This window comes from Morone saxatilis, unplaced genomic scaffold, assembly GCF_004916995.1.
Source record: "Morone saxatilis isolate NCDOM2014 unplaced genomic scaffold, NCSU_SB_2.0 Contig17, whole genome shotgun sequence".
Taxonomy (NCBI): Eukaryota; Metazoa; Chordata; class Actinopteri; family Moronidae; genus Morone; species Morone saxatilis.
This window is the reverse complement of record NW_023339729.1, coordinates 9,388,411-9,400,855: the sequence shown is the minus strand read 5'-3', so window position 1 is coordinate 9,400,855 and position 12,445 is coordinate 9,388,411. Positions and strand designations below refer to the sequence as shown.

General features: G+C 41.1%; 3 protein-coding genes across 3 annotated transcripts in view; 2 read left to right on the top strand and 1 right to left on the bottom strand.

Moving 5' to 3' along the window:
• The first annotated feature begins 1,920 nt into the window (after window positions 1–1,920).
• Window positions 1,921–5,017, top strand: hmox2a (heme oxygenase 2a). Its single transcript, XM_035659435.1, has 7 exons — window positions 1,921–1,981; window positions 2,640–2,759; window positions 2,852–2,969; window positions 3,325–3,492; window positions 3,654–3,977; window positions 4,148–4,280; window positions 4,734–5,017. Exons 2-7 carry the CDS (start codon window positions 2,668–2,670, stop codon window positions 4,859–4,861), a joined length of 963 nt encoding a protein of 320 aa, XP_035515328.1. The 5' UTR covers window positions 1,921–1,981; window positions 2,640–2,667; the 3' UTR covers window positions 4,862–5,017.
• Window positions 5,018–7,333: 2,316 nt separating this feature from the next.
• On the bottom strand, window positions 7,334–9,109 carry tmem186 (transmembrane protein 186). Its single transcript, XM_035660254.1, has 2 exons — window positions 8,909–9,109; window positions 7,334–8,356 (listed from the first exon to the last, which is right to left on the bottom strand). Exons 1-2 carry the CDS (start codon window positions 8,909–8,911, stop codon window positions 7,694–7,696), a joined length of 666 nt encoding a protein of 221 aa, XP_035516147.1. The 5' UTR covers window positions 8,912–9,109; the 3' UTR covers window positions 7,334–7,693.
• Window positions 9,110–9,268: 159 nt separating this feature from the next.
• Window positions 9,269–12,445, top strand: part of gde1 (glycerophosphodiester phosphodiesterase 1) — a 6,494-nt gene continuing 3,317 nt past the window's right edge. The window contains exons 1-3 of the mRNA XM_035660253.1: window positions 9,269–9,814; window positions 10,538–10,713; window positions 12,126–12,231. Of these exons, the coding sequence (XP_035516146.1) occupies window positions 9,545–9,814; window positions 10,538–10,713; window positions 12,126–12,231 (552 nt within the window). The 5' untranslated portion in view covers window positions 9,269–9,544. The remainder of the gene's footprint in view (window positions 9,815–10,537; window positions 10,714–12,125; window positions 12,232–12,445) is intronic.

Sequence of the window (12,445 nt, the reverse complement as noted above, 5' to 3'; positions counted from 1 at the left end):
TTACTATCCCCAAATAGCCTTAAAAAAACACACTGATCTAAAATTTTAACTAAGACAAAATTAATTCAACTCTGGATTACTTTAGCCTGAGCTTTTTGATTATTGAAAACAAGAGGAAATCCTTCACAGACAGGAAGGTTTCCCTTTTGTGTAATAAAGATCCAAAATATTGTGCCAAAAACAATCTGGAATGTGGTAAACAATGTAAGGGAACAAACTACCAGCATGACACATGAGTGATTACCAGGAGCTGGCATGGCTGGACAGTTGATCATAGCAGCGTCATGTAAACCCCAGGGAGCAATGGCCTTAGTATAGCACTTATAGGGAGTGATACAAACATCACGGTATCCAAGTTGCATTGTGATAAACTCAGTCAGGCATACTTAAGAGTATTACACACTAGTTCTTAAAAGCTGCATGCACCTTCCTACATATTGTTAATGAGTAATGAGTCAGAGAGCAGCCAAAATCTTCATAAACACAGGAAATTGCATTGAATATAAAAGCAAAATCACTGAGGCAGCAATGGAGTCGAGGTCAATGCAATATTGTTGATCATAGGAAGCTCGTCTCGGTTATTAACAATGACAAAAACAAACAGAGGTGGGTCTGTAGTCGGACGTTTTGGAGCAAGACAGCAACAAGTGGAAGTGGGGCTTTCCTACAGTGGAGCAGGGCTCTCCAAGGCCCTTCAAGACATGAAAGAAGCCCTCTGGGCTGCCAGAATCCCTTTCAATACAAGGAGGTTTTACAGAGGAAAAAACTGCGATCCAGGACCTTTGTTTCTTTGTTTGTGTTCTCAAGTGTTCTTTTGGGAACCCATAGGTGAAGTGAGGGTGTTCTTTATCTAGGGTGTGACTGCAACCACACAATAACATCCAGTTCAATCCCTATCTGCTGGACGTTTCAGGCTGTGTAGATGTATAGATTAACAGAAAACAGTCATGTAAACAGCGAGCCATAGGAAGGCAAACCATACTAAATACGACAGCAACATGTAAACCATACAGTTCCCGTGCATTGTCAGTTGGTGCCAGAGCAAGATACGTGTTTATGTATCTGCATCCGTCCATCACACTGAAGAAGCAATGACAAGCAAAGAATGTGGTGATATAACTTCACGTAACAGTTATATATGATAGTAGTTGCTGCAGAGTTAATATATTGTTACAGCACACAATAGTCCTATATTAGTCAAATAGAGCAAGACAGCAGGTACTGGCTGGAAAATAATCACCAGTGCATTTTATAAAATAAGTCGACAGTCTACTGCTCCATCTGCTTTGCTGACCCTTGTTACTGACACTCTGCTTAGCTGCAAAATGAAATTGTATGCTCGGTTGAGAATTTTCTTAAGTAGATTACATGGAGTCTAGTGACCCCTGGCGGTGTAAACATCATACTACAATACAGTGTGGTGCTGAGTGGGGAAAATTGAGTTCCATGAGTGAATGAAGGTATGGACATCTTGAGTCTGTTTGCAGGTAGGTTTTATAAAATAAAATAAAACCCCACTATACTACTAATGTATATATTATGTAGGGTCTTGATGAATAATTAAGTTGAATAAGAACCAGGATGCATTAGTAAGGATACTTACCAGTCTAAATGCCAAAACCCATTGGCCATATTTTGCACAAAAGTGTTTTTATTTTTATTATTTATTATTATTTTATTTTAAACCTTCGCCAGCTTTAAAATATCTGTTTATATATAGACCGTTTAATTTGTACTTAAATGGCGCAAACTTCATTTCCCACAACTCAATTTCAATTAAATGTATAATCAACACCCCCGAGCATGATTCAGATGAGGTCGTCTCTTTTCTGCGATAAGAAATATGATTGGCCTGAAATCTGTGGCTGTAACCAATCAGCATGCAGTTTGTCTGCAGGAAGAACCCTGATTGGCTTGTAGTCATAGGAACCGCGCCCCCTGTCCATTCTGCGTCGGGCTGTGAAAGCACCGTTTTAACAAGGTAACGTTAAACAAGCTTTTCATTCTCATTTTCCGAGTATACAGTCACGGTACAAAGTATGGGTTTGCGTTTGCACAGACAGAGAGCGAGTTATTAAAGTTGTATGGTGTCTAGAAACCTGTACAGAAGTGTATTTGAGACTACTTGAATAATACCGAAGACGTGCGGTGTCAGTTTTGTAACTGTCCCCACGTGAATGTCATCTGTGTGCTTGTTTACAATGCAATATTATAACAAAAGTACTTCAAAAACTATTAGAATTTAATGTCGTAATATTAACCAATGTTACTTTAGAGCAACAATACAGTAATGTTAGTCATTAAACATAGCTCACAAGCCAACTGATAATAAAAGTCCTAAAGTTACAAGTGCTTAGGGACGTTTAAAAAAAACCTATATTTATAAATGGACCGGTTTCTACGAGGTAATTTACACAATATTGATGTGTGCTGTGAACTAGAAGTGAGTTGTCTTCAGCATTTATCTTTTACTTCAAATAATAAAAGCATGTATCTTGAGAATCTAATCCTGGTGTTTTAATTTTAGCTCCTGCAGTTGTAGTGACACACATTACTGTTGCATAAATATACTAGAATCTCTCTGCAGAGTCATGTATTACGTTTGATGAATGCATCTGTCTCTCTCCTGCTTTTTTAAGGTAGAAACGTTGTGAGACAACCAGCAAGATGGAAGCCAGGGAGACATCACAGCCCAAATCCAATGGTGTGACAAATGGAGGGGCAAGGATTGTTGTGGATGATGATGACGAAGTTCTTAGGTAGGGAGATCTGGCACTGGCACATGGTGGGAATTATATAAACAACAGTCAAATGGCACAAGTGTTAAAGTCTCCTCTTCCCTCCCTCCAAGCCCAACCGACCTGTCCGAGATGTTAGCCGAGGGGACCAAGGAGTCCCACGACAGAGCAGAGAACTGCCAGTTTGTTAAAGATTTCCTCAGAGGCCGCATCAAAAAGGAGCTGTTTAAGGTTGTCATCCACAGTGTGTTGCATTATTGTGTCACATAATAAGACTTATAATGATGTTGGCAAAAATGCTTGTTGTCAGAGTAACAAACTAACAGCAGGTACCAGGCCGGTAACAGTAAAATATAACAGTATTAACAAACATAATATCTGCAGTAAGTTAATCAATTGTTGTTGTTGTTGTTGTTGTGGACCTATGCTCTCTCTCCACCTCTGACCTTTCAGCCAAGGAAATGTGCAAAATGCCACTTTTAAAACAATTTAAACATTCAAGCCACCAATCACTAATTTGATTCAAAAGCCAGAAATGTGTCCGTCACACTTTTTCTTTCTTTGTCTCTCTCTCTTCTGTTGCCAGAGGGGAACAGCAGCCCTCTACTTTGTCTACTCGGCCATGGAGGAGGAGATTGAGAAGAACAGAGACCATCCTCACATCGCTCCAGTCTATTTCCCCACAGAGCTGCACCGGCGCGAGGCCCTGGCCCGGGACCTCGAGTACTTCTATGGAGAGGACTGGGAGAACCAGGTCAGCAGAATGCACACAGGGGCTGCATGACAGGACATAAAGGTTACAAGGTGGAGCCTCAGACATAGCTGCACTTTACTGGACCAGAAATCACATGGAGCCTGAAATTCAGACATAAACTACTGCAAACCCCCACTTTCATAGCATGCTCTCTCTCACAGATCAGCGTCACTGCTGGCACCAAGCCTTACGTGGACCGTATCCACGAGGTGGGACAGACTGACCCGGTGCTGCTGGTGGCCCACTCCTACACCCGCTACATGGGTGACCTCTCAGGCGGACAGATCCTTAAGAAAGTGGCCCAGAGGGCACTGAAGCTCCCCTCGACTGGCGAGGGTCTCAACTTCTACCAGTTTGAAGGTATATACAGTCATAAGGGCTTCAAGCAGCTTTACCGAAGCAGGATAAACGAGCTGGAGCTGGACAATGAGACCAAAGAGAGGATTGTGGTGGAGTCCAACCGGGCCTTTGGCTTTAACATGATGGTAAGGGAGCAGGAATGACAGACTGGGAGAGTCCTGACGACAGATGTTCACAAAATCATCACGATAGAGAAACACAATGCAGGAAAAAAGTTGACAAGAAGGCCATGTTTGGGGGCTAAAAGAGAATGGTATAACAAACTATTTATTTTTTTATTCTATTCTGAAAACAGGTGTTCTCAGAGCTTGAAGAGATTGGGGAGACCATCAAAGATGAGGTCCAAGATGCAGGTTTTGGACACAGTCATGCAGTTATCATGGAGGGAGGTGATATCAACAAGTGTCCCTACTATGCAGCAAAAATGGGTAAGACATCATTTGAAGGGTTTTGGTCTGAAATAAGAACAAATTCCTAAAAGTTGTGTATACTAGAAAAATTATGAAAACATTGTTTTCTAAACAAATATCACTTTTATAGACTGTATCCTCTACAGTATATTTAAATAACATGAAACTTGTATTCCAGTATATTTTATGCTTTGCAAAACGGCTCTTTAACTGAGATGTTTTTACTCTCAATGTGTGAACATCAAGCGTTTCTGCCCAAAATGACAGATTCTCCAGAAAATGTAGAGAGAGATAGTTAGGCAGCTTGAATTATGGACCTGTAGTGAAGCATGTGCAGTATTAAAGTGAACCGTAGCTCCATAGCTACACCAAAGAGCTTAAAAGCCATCAAAGAATGTGTTTGTAATGACAGTCGTTCTTTCTTTGTCTGGTGTCTATCCCTCACCTCATCCACTTCCGTCTTTTCTACAGCTGCCAGTGGAAATCCCACCTACGTATGCCAGTTAGCCATGATGCTACTCAGACACCCACCCTGTCAAGTGGCTCTGGCCATCTGGGTGGCCTTCCTCGCTGGTTTCACTGCCTGGTACCTCGTGTGAGCTTGTCCGTCCAGTCAACTTTGAGCAAAGAGCAGAGGACACTGTTGCATCCTGCCATACTTAATCCTCTTCACTTTGAGTCGTCCTGTCTGAAAGTACCAAACAATAAACCAGAAACAAAACCTTTGTTAAAATAATATTTGGTGCCAAACACTATATTGACATTTTGCGTTTTAATTCCTCAGGTACAGTATTTATTTATTCTCGTCTTCCCTTATTTTTTCCACTCTGTGGAATGTACATTTTTATGCCTCTGACACTGCTAATAGCAGCAAAACCCCGTTTGTGATAATGCAATTGTAGTTTGACCATGGTGGTCCATTTTTTTGTTTACTGTCGATCCTGAGTCAGACAGTCATATGGGAGTAAAAGACTACTAAGTACGACACGGACACACGTGTGTAACAAAAACACACCAGTATTGCTTTTTAAAACACACAGTATAATAGTTGCCATCCTATTGAAATATAGCATCATTAATACAAGGTCTGAAGTCGTATTATTTACTGCTATTAGTACTGAAATGTGGAGCTCTGTGGAAATGGTTGGGAGGGTTACTTTATAATTTTAGTAAACTAAGTCCAAGTATCACAATAAAGATAAGTTGATTACTTTATGTTACTTTTGGATTACCTCAACACCAAATATGCTAAAAAAGACAAGAGCAAAGACATGCCAGTAAAATTACAGGTGTTCTATAAGACAACAACATAACGTTAGAAAAGAAATTTTAAACCAAGATTTTTAGCACAAAAAATGCCCTTAATGTGTCCTTGAGAGGAAAACTTCATCAAGCAAATTCCCCAGTCCCACTGCATACTTCATGGTGCAACATCCAGCTGAGTCTAACATGCCGGTGTACAACCGGCCCCAAACCTCCATGGTGCTGACAGTTGCCATAACCTGATTTACATGTATGTTTATTCTTAGTCATTTTTCTCGTCGGGACTCCAGGCAGAAGAAAATGATTCACCAGGTAAATGGAGGAAAACAAAAAGAGAGCAGTCACATTTCACTTTCAATCTCCTCTAATTAAAAGAGACTGTATATTTTGTGTTGCTTACTCTCGTCTCTGTTCAGAAGTTGGTAATATTATCAGGTTGATGGGTGGAGCCACCCGCTGCTCTGGTGGGCTGGAAATGAAACTCCACAGTGATGGGAAACCAGTGGATGATGTTTTGTTTGAGAACAGCAGCTGTAGTGTGTAGACAGTTGGACTGTGGATCTGCTGTGTAAGCAAACATCTAATACACTGACTTATCAAGACTTGTGTGGAAGATAAATACTTTCAGTGTCGAGTCTGGATCTGCACTGAAAGACAATGTACCAGTGAAGCCCCACTTTTCCTCCTCCAGCTTGGAGATTACCTGCTCAGGTAACACTATCAGTGATATCATCCATGAACTTTAAAATCAAGACACAGTAAATAGAAAATATATGGTTGTTATTATTATAATAACATATATATATTATATATATATTTTCAATTGAATAGGACATTTCCTATTTTAGTTTTTCTTTGCCGTCGGTTTGTTTGATGCTGCTCACCGTTTTCAGTCAAAGTTCTATTTATTATCTGTAGCACTGTTTTTAGTGGCGCTCAAACTCTCTTTCTCACTGTCCAGAGTCTGTCAGGCTGAATGGGACTACTCTGTGTTCAGGCAGAGTGGAGGTCAAAGCTAACCAGTTATGGTCCTCAGTCTGTAAAAGTGATTTGACTGGCAGGTTGCAGAGGTGGTCTGTAGAGACATTGGCTGTGGGGCTCCTTTTAAACTCCAGGGGGCGCTCTGAGAACATTAAAGCTCTGGAGTGGACAAAGGCCTTCTAGTGCAGAGGCCATTAATCCAATCTCCTAGACTGAGAAAGCCATGAGTCAGTCAGAAACACCTGCTCACCTATAGGACTCACCTGTTGACGTAAAGGAGAAGCTACAGTTTCGATATGCTCTGTTGTAATAAATGTCATGTAATTTCTCTTAATAATTATTTTCTTTAGAAAATAATCTCACCCCAAGGCCCATTTAGTAGCTGTTCTTGAGCTTTGGATCACATCATATGATCTTCATCAGCAGATGAAGTGGAGTTTACCCAGTTGTCGTGGAATTGTAGAATTCAAATTTCCTTTTTTTTTCTGATTACTTCTTATCCATGTTGGCCTAAAAGATTAAGTTCTGCATTTAATCTCGACTGTGGAAACATTAGTTGACAAATACAATATCACCACAAGATCCCTTCAATGTCTATTCAAGAGCTTTCAATCATATCACATGGACAAGAAGTCCTTGAAGTGTGAAAGAGTCGTTGTTGGTTGTTTTTTAATAAGTAATGTACTTCATTATTTTACCTTAAAATGTTTTTTAGTAAAGGATGTCCCTTAGCTAATCATTTCATGCTACTCTGCTAATGACTGAGTGTCCTGTTAGTCATTATTGTTTCAAGGTGCAACATTTGAAAACCATTAGGACAACCTGTTCATACCAAGAGGTCTTTAATTTTATATTACTTTTTTTCTGCTTCACACATTAAGTCACAGACAAAAGTACATATTACTTCCAACGCTGGTCCTTTGGCATGTTGTTCCACTCTAAAGCTCAGTCCTGCAGAGGCCTGCAAATATGCAGCCTTACTTTTCAATCACAAGCTTCACTGAAAATGTATTTGCTAGTTATTCACAGTAGACATCAGAGTGATAACCGCTAATATATCACTTATTATAACAGAAAGTCTTCCGGTGTATAATCTTAAACATTTGATCAACCATTTTTTATGAAGAACAGATCCTTCACATTATAGCATGTTGTATTTCGAACATAGTAAAACGGGGACCTCAGTGTTAAATACGACCAAACACCTTCTCAAAACCCTCTTTGTTCACAACACGTCCAAACTGAGTGGAGTAATAGAACGTTTGTGGACTACTGTATCTCTTTAGTGTCAATATCATCTCATCTGCGGCGTCCCCTGTGTCCGCTATGGTCATAACATCTGACACAGGAATGTAGATATCGTGGCGCCTGCCCCAGAAGGTGAGGTGGGACACTTTGAGTGTGGTGTGGGACGTGTCCAGGTACATTATCCCCACAACCCTCCTGAAGAAGTGACTGGCAGTGTACAGCATGACACCAGCAAACAGCGCTATCCCCGTTGTGTAGCCGACAAGAGAGAAGGGGACGAGTCCCTGGTGGTAGAGGACCAACACTGGGGGCAAGATGACTATGGTGAATGCAGTTTGGAGCAGTTTGAGCCTGGACGCGGCTCTGAGATGCTTAATGTACGGCAGGGTGTAAATCGTAGTATATTTCTCTGTTGACAAGTCCGAGTACCTGACCAGACCAGTGATTTTAGGTATGAAGGGTCCATGGGAGCTCTGCTGGGTGAGTGTGTGACCTGGTGAATGAGGCTGCAGCCCATAAGGTATCCGACCTGTGAGTAGACATGGTCCTCTTTTACAGGACTGGATGTGGGAGGTTAGCCTTCGCAGCAGCACTGACCTGATCTGTAGAAAAACAACATCAAAATGATAGATTTGTCACTGCATTAGAGCCGAAACAATCAAAGATTAATTAAGCAAAAAGGCCAAACGCATCTGCTTTCACAATCTCAAATATGAATGTTTGTTTTTCTTAGGATCCTATGATAGCAGTATTTGAGATTGATTAAACACAAATAGCAGGGCTACTGGATTGGCTTGCATGAAAACATCATGCATGTTTTCCAGTTATCCTGCCACTCTATGAATAATACAATTCATCATGGATACAGCTGAACTTTGTTTGATGTAACTTAGTTGTCTTTAATTCAGGTTGGGTCGAGGAGAAATGCTCCTTACAGCCAGTTGGAATGTATTTTTTTAACGTGCTTCTAAGAAATGAAATAATGAACAATAGCCATGTTAAGACTAAACAGATGAGAGATACACAACCCCTGACTGAGCTGTCATTCATCCTAGCACCTAGCAGTTAGCCTGTGTGGCTAATAATTCAACTTTCATTCTTGAAAGAAAAAACAGTGAAAGCACTACGAGAGTGTGAGAAATACCGAGGCTCACCATGACCGGCGGCAGGCTGAATAGAAGAAGGAGTCACAGAAACACTAATCTTGTTTTCAGAAATAAGAGACATACCAGAGGCCACACTTACAGAGGGAGCTAACTGTACACTAGGTTATGACCCGGATGTACTCGAACACCGTTAACCGTGTTTTAATGTGTTACGTACTCGTGTGCCCCCTTGTGGGACAGTTGTAAATTATCACTGCGGATATTATTTAATTAAGATTTCATTAAAAATCTCACCGCATCCTAAAACCTGTAGATTTAACTTTAACCTGGTTTCGGTTTGCGGAAACGATACGTAACGCTAACTGGCGGCAGAGCTGTCATATCCGCCAGAGAGAGGAAGAAACAGGTTCCTCCTCTTTCTCCTGTCAAATGACCCGCTGCAGGTCGTCTCTATGGGGGTCTCCTGCTCCTACGTGTTTATATGGGTTGGTTTCAGTAACTAATGTTAACATTTAACTAATAACGTTAAGTTAGACATAATATGACCGTAACTAAGCTACGGAACAAAGCGGGACTGGTTGCTAACGACAGCTCACGGTCAACTGACAGGCGGCGGCTCATCTGCTTCAAGGTGGTGCTACTTTCTGTTCCTGACTCTCTCAAGTCAGAAAAGACAAGACAACAATGCTGCAGCTCGGAGATGAAGTCGTCCTGTACTCGGTGGTCTTCGTAGCGGTGCTGTTAGGGACCCGGAGCCCACTGTGGACCACCGCCCTCACCGCCTCCCTCTACCTCTTTATGGTCATGTTCCGGTTCCCCCAGGTACCCACCAGCCGGGCCAGGCAGGTGCTGCACCCGGAGAAGGGCGCCGCAGGCTCCGGTAAGGTGTCAGTGGTCGCTCACCGGGGCGGTGGGCACGACGCTCCGGAGAACACACTGGCAGCTATCCGAGAGGTGAGAGGAGGGGAGAGGAGGGTTGTGTTGGGATGGACCGGTGGTTACAAGGGGCACACCACCCCTACAGAGGCCGACATTTGTCATAATAATCACTCACAAAGGTGAACAATACTGCCACTGAGTTGACTATGTAAAAAATAACAGGGTATCAAGATATCATGTCCCTTAACCACTGGTAACCTCATTATCATTCAGCACTACAGGTAGGTACACACAAATATATGTACACACACATATATACAAATATATATATACTGTCAGTGGTACACACTTTTACTGAACTGTGTTAGTATCCAGAGCAGCCCAGTAGTGTGTGTGTGTGTGTATATATATAGTATGTAACTGATTGGACAATCAAAATTGTGAGAAAAGCATTAACCACATAGCCTGAATTAAAAAAAAATAAACCTGTCAGTGCTCTCCACTGTACAACTACATAATGGAGACACTGCTTTTAAATGATGTCTTTCATTTCTTTGGCATTCCCATATTGCATTGTTATTTATAGGCCAACATACACCAGTACCAATAAAAGTAAAGATAATATCGGCTGACATTTAAGCTCAGCATTTCTCGTCGCTTTATATAAAGTCAAAGTCAGTGTCCCTAATGAAGTTAAGGTTCAGATCGATTTTCAGTGAGTGAAGATTTTGACAGGCGGACCAGAAACTAACCATCCTGAAATATTTCCAACCTTCTTCTTTGTCTGTCCTGCTCTAGGCCAGTAAGAATGGGGCAACAGGTGTAGAGTTGGACCTGGAGTTCTCAGCCGACGGCGTCCCAGTACTGATGCACGATGAGACTGTGGACCGGACCACCAACGCGTCGGGACCACTCAGTCAGTTCAGGATGTCCGAGTTGGCCAAACTGGACGCAGCTGCTAAACATCGACTCAGGTAAGAAAGAAGGATGTAGCTGTGAATGCACATACAAGCACGCAGACATTGAAGATTTACTTTTGGGGCTTTTATTGCTTTATGTTTAAACTGAAGTTATTAGCATTAAAACCCAGACTAATGACATCATTTAAACCCACCTTGGGACAGATTCATGGAATTTAAAATAAAACAACAAGAATACAACGAAGGTATACAATCAGTAGTGATGGTTGAGTTAGATCGGAGTGTTGTTTGTTTCGTATGTTTGGAAGAACTGATGAGTCAATAAAGTCATGTATATACTGACTGTGTGTTAGTGTTGCTTTACATACATTTGGAGTCAGTTGTTACATTGTGATGAATATCCGCAGTGATGAGCAGCTGCATGTACGTTGTAAGAGTAAGAGGCTGTATGCAGTCTATTCATCAAATGAAATAGTTTAAAGCTGCTGGTGGTGAGTTAATGCAAGCTAATTTGGACAATATTTGACACAAACAGACAAAAGGATAGTCCTGCAGGTTTCCTGGGTTAAAGTGTTTGAGTAGTAACTGCTACATCATATTTCAGTGCTTTGTGACTTACACTGGGTTGCAGCTTGCTGATGTAGCCTGCCTTTAGCAGAAGGTCAGTCTTTCCACTGACAGGCTGGTTTTCTGTTTCTGCAGTGGAATTGCCTGGTACAGAATATATTGCGTTGGTGGAGCTGTCGGGATGCTGAACTGATCATTTTACAGTTACATGGGGAGATGTTTCATGGTGATCATCTGTGTCCACCAATACTCAAGGCATTTGTAAGAAAATACTAAAAGGAGATGTTAAAAAAACACATTGCTATAAACAATCAGACGAGAAGAGAGACGCAAGGTGCTGTTATATACATGTGAGACAAATAACCCAGGCTAAAAACAACTCACTCCAGAACAAACAGAAGAAGAAAGAAAAATGCAAAACAATCCTTTAGAGAGAAGCCGATAGGATGCAGATGGAAGAGATGCAAAGACCATCTGCGACCTTGCCACAAAAAGATTGAAACTAGATGACAATGAGTGAAACACAACATCATCATCACCAACATAACAAGAGAAAAAACCCACATGAACTAAAAAAACTAAATAACAGGAGCCAAGACTACCATTTCATAAGGTTATTTTTAAATTGACATTTAATAGAAAGTAAAAGAACACCATAAATGTTTCAATGCACAGGAGCATAAAGTCTCTATAAATGTTTTACATGTTTGATTGGGATTATAATCCCAAAGGAAAAAAAGTCCTTTCTTCATTACCACATGCATTTGATCACAGTCCAGGAATGGAAAAGTTAAGTGTATCTCTGATCAAAGTTAACTGTAATGTTTCCCAGATAAACAGCACATTTGTTTCAAAAGCATGATATGCATGTGAGAAACACTTTTGTACTTCGCCACCAGGGACAAGTTTGCTGGAGAGAAGATCCCAACTCTGGAGGAGGCAGTGGAGGAGTGCATAAAACTGCAGCTCACCATCTACTTTGATGTCAAAGGTCATCCAGATGAGGTACAGCCAAAACAAACAAACAAACAAACTAAACCAGACTTCATCACATGTGATCTGTCTGTCTTACTTGTTGATTTAATTGATCTGTACCTAGTCAACATTGCATAATGAGGAGAACAAGCTGTTGTGAATAAAATTGCTCTAGTACAAAATGATCATAAAATATCTGCATGGGGGTCTGATAGGGTTGTTTAAATATTATTATTATTATTAT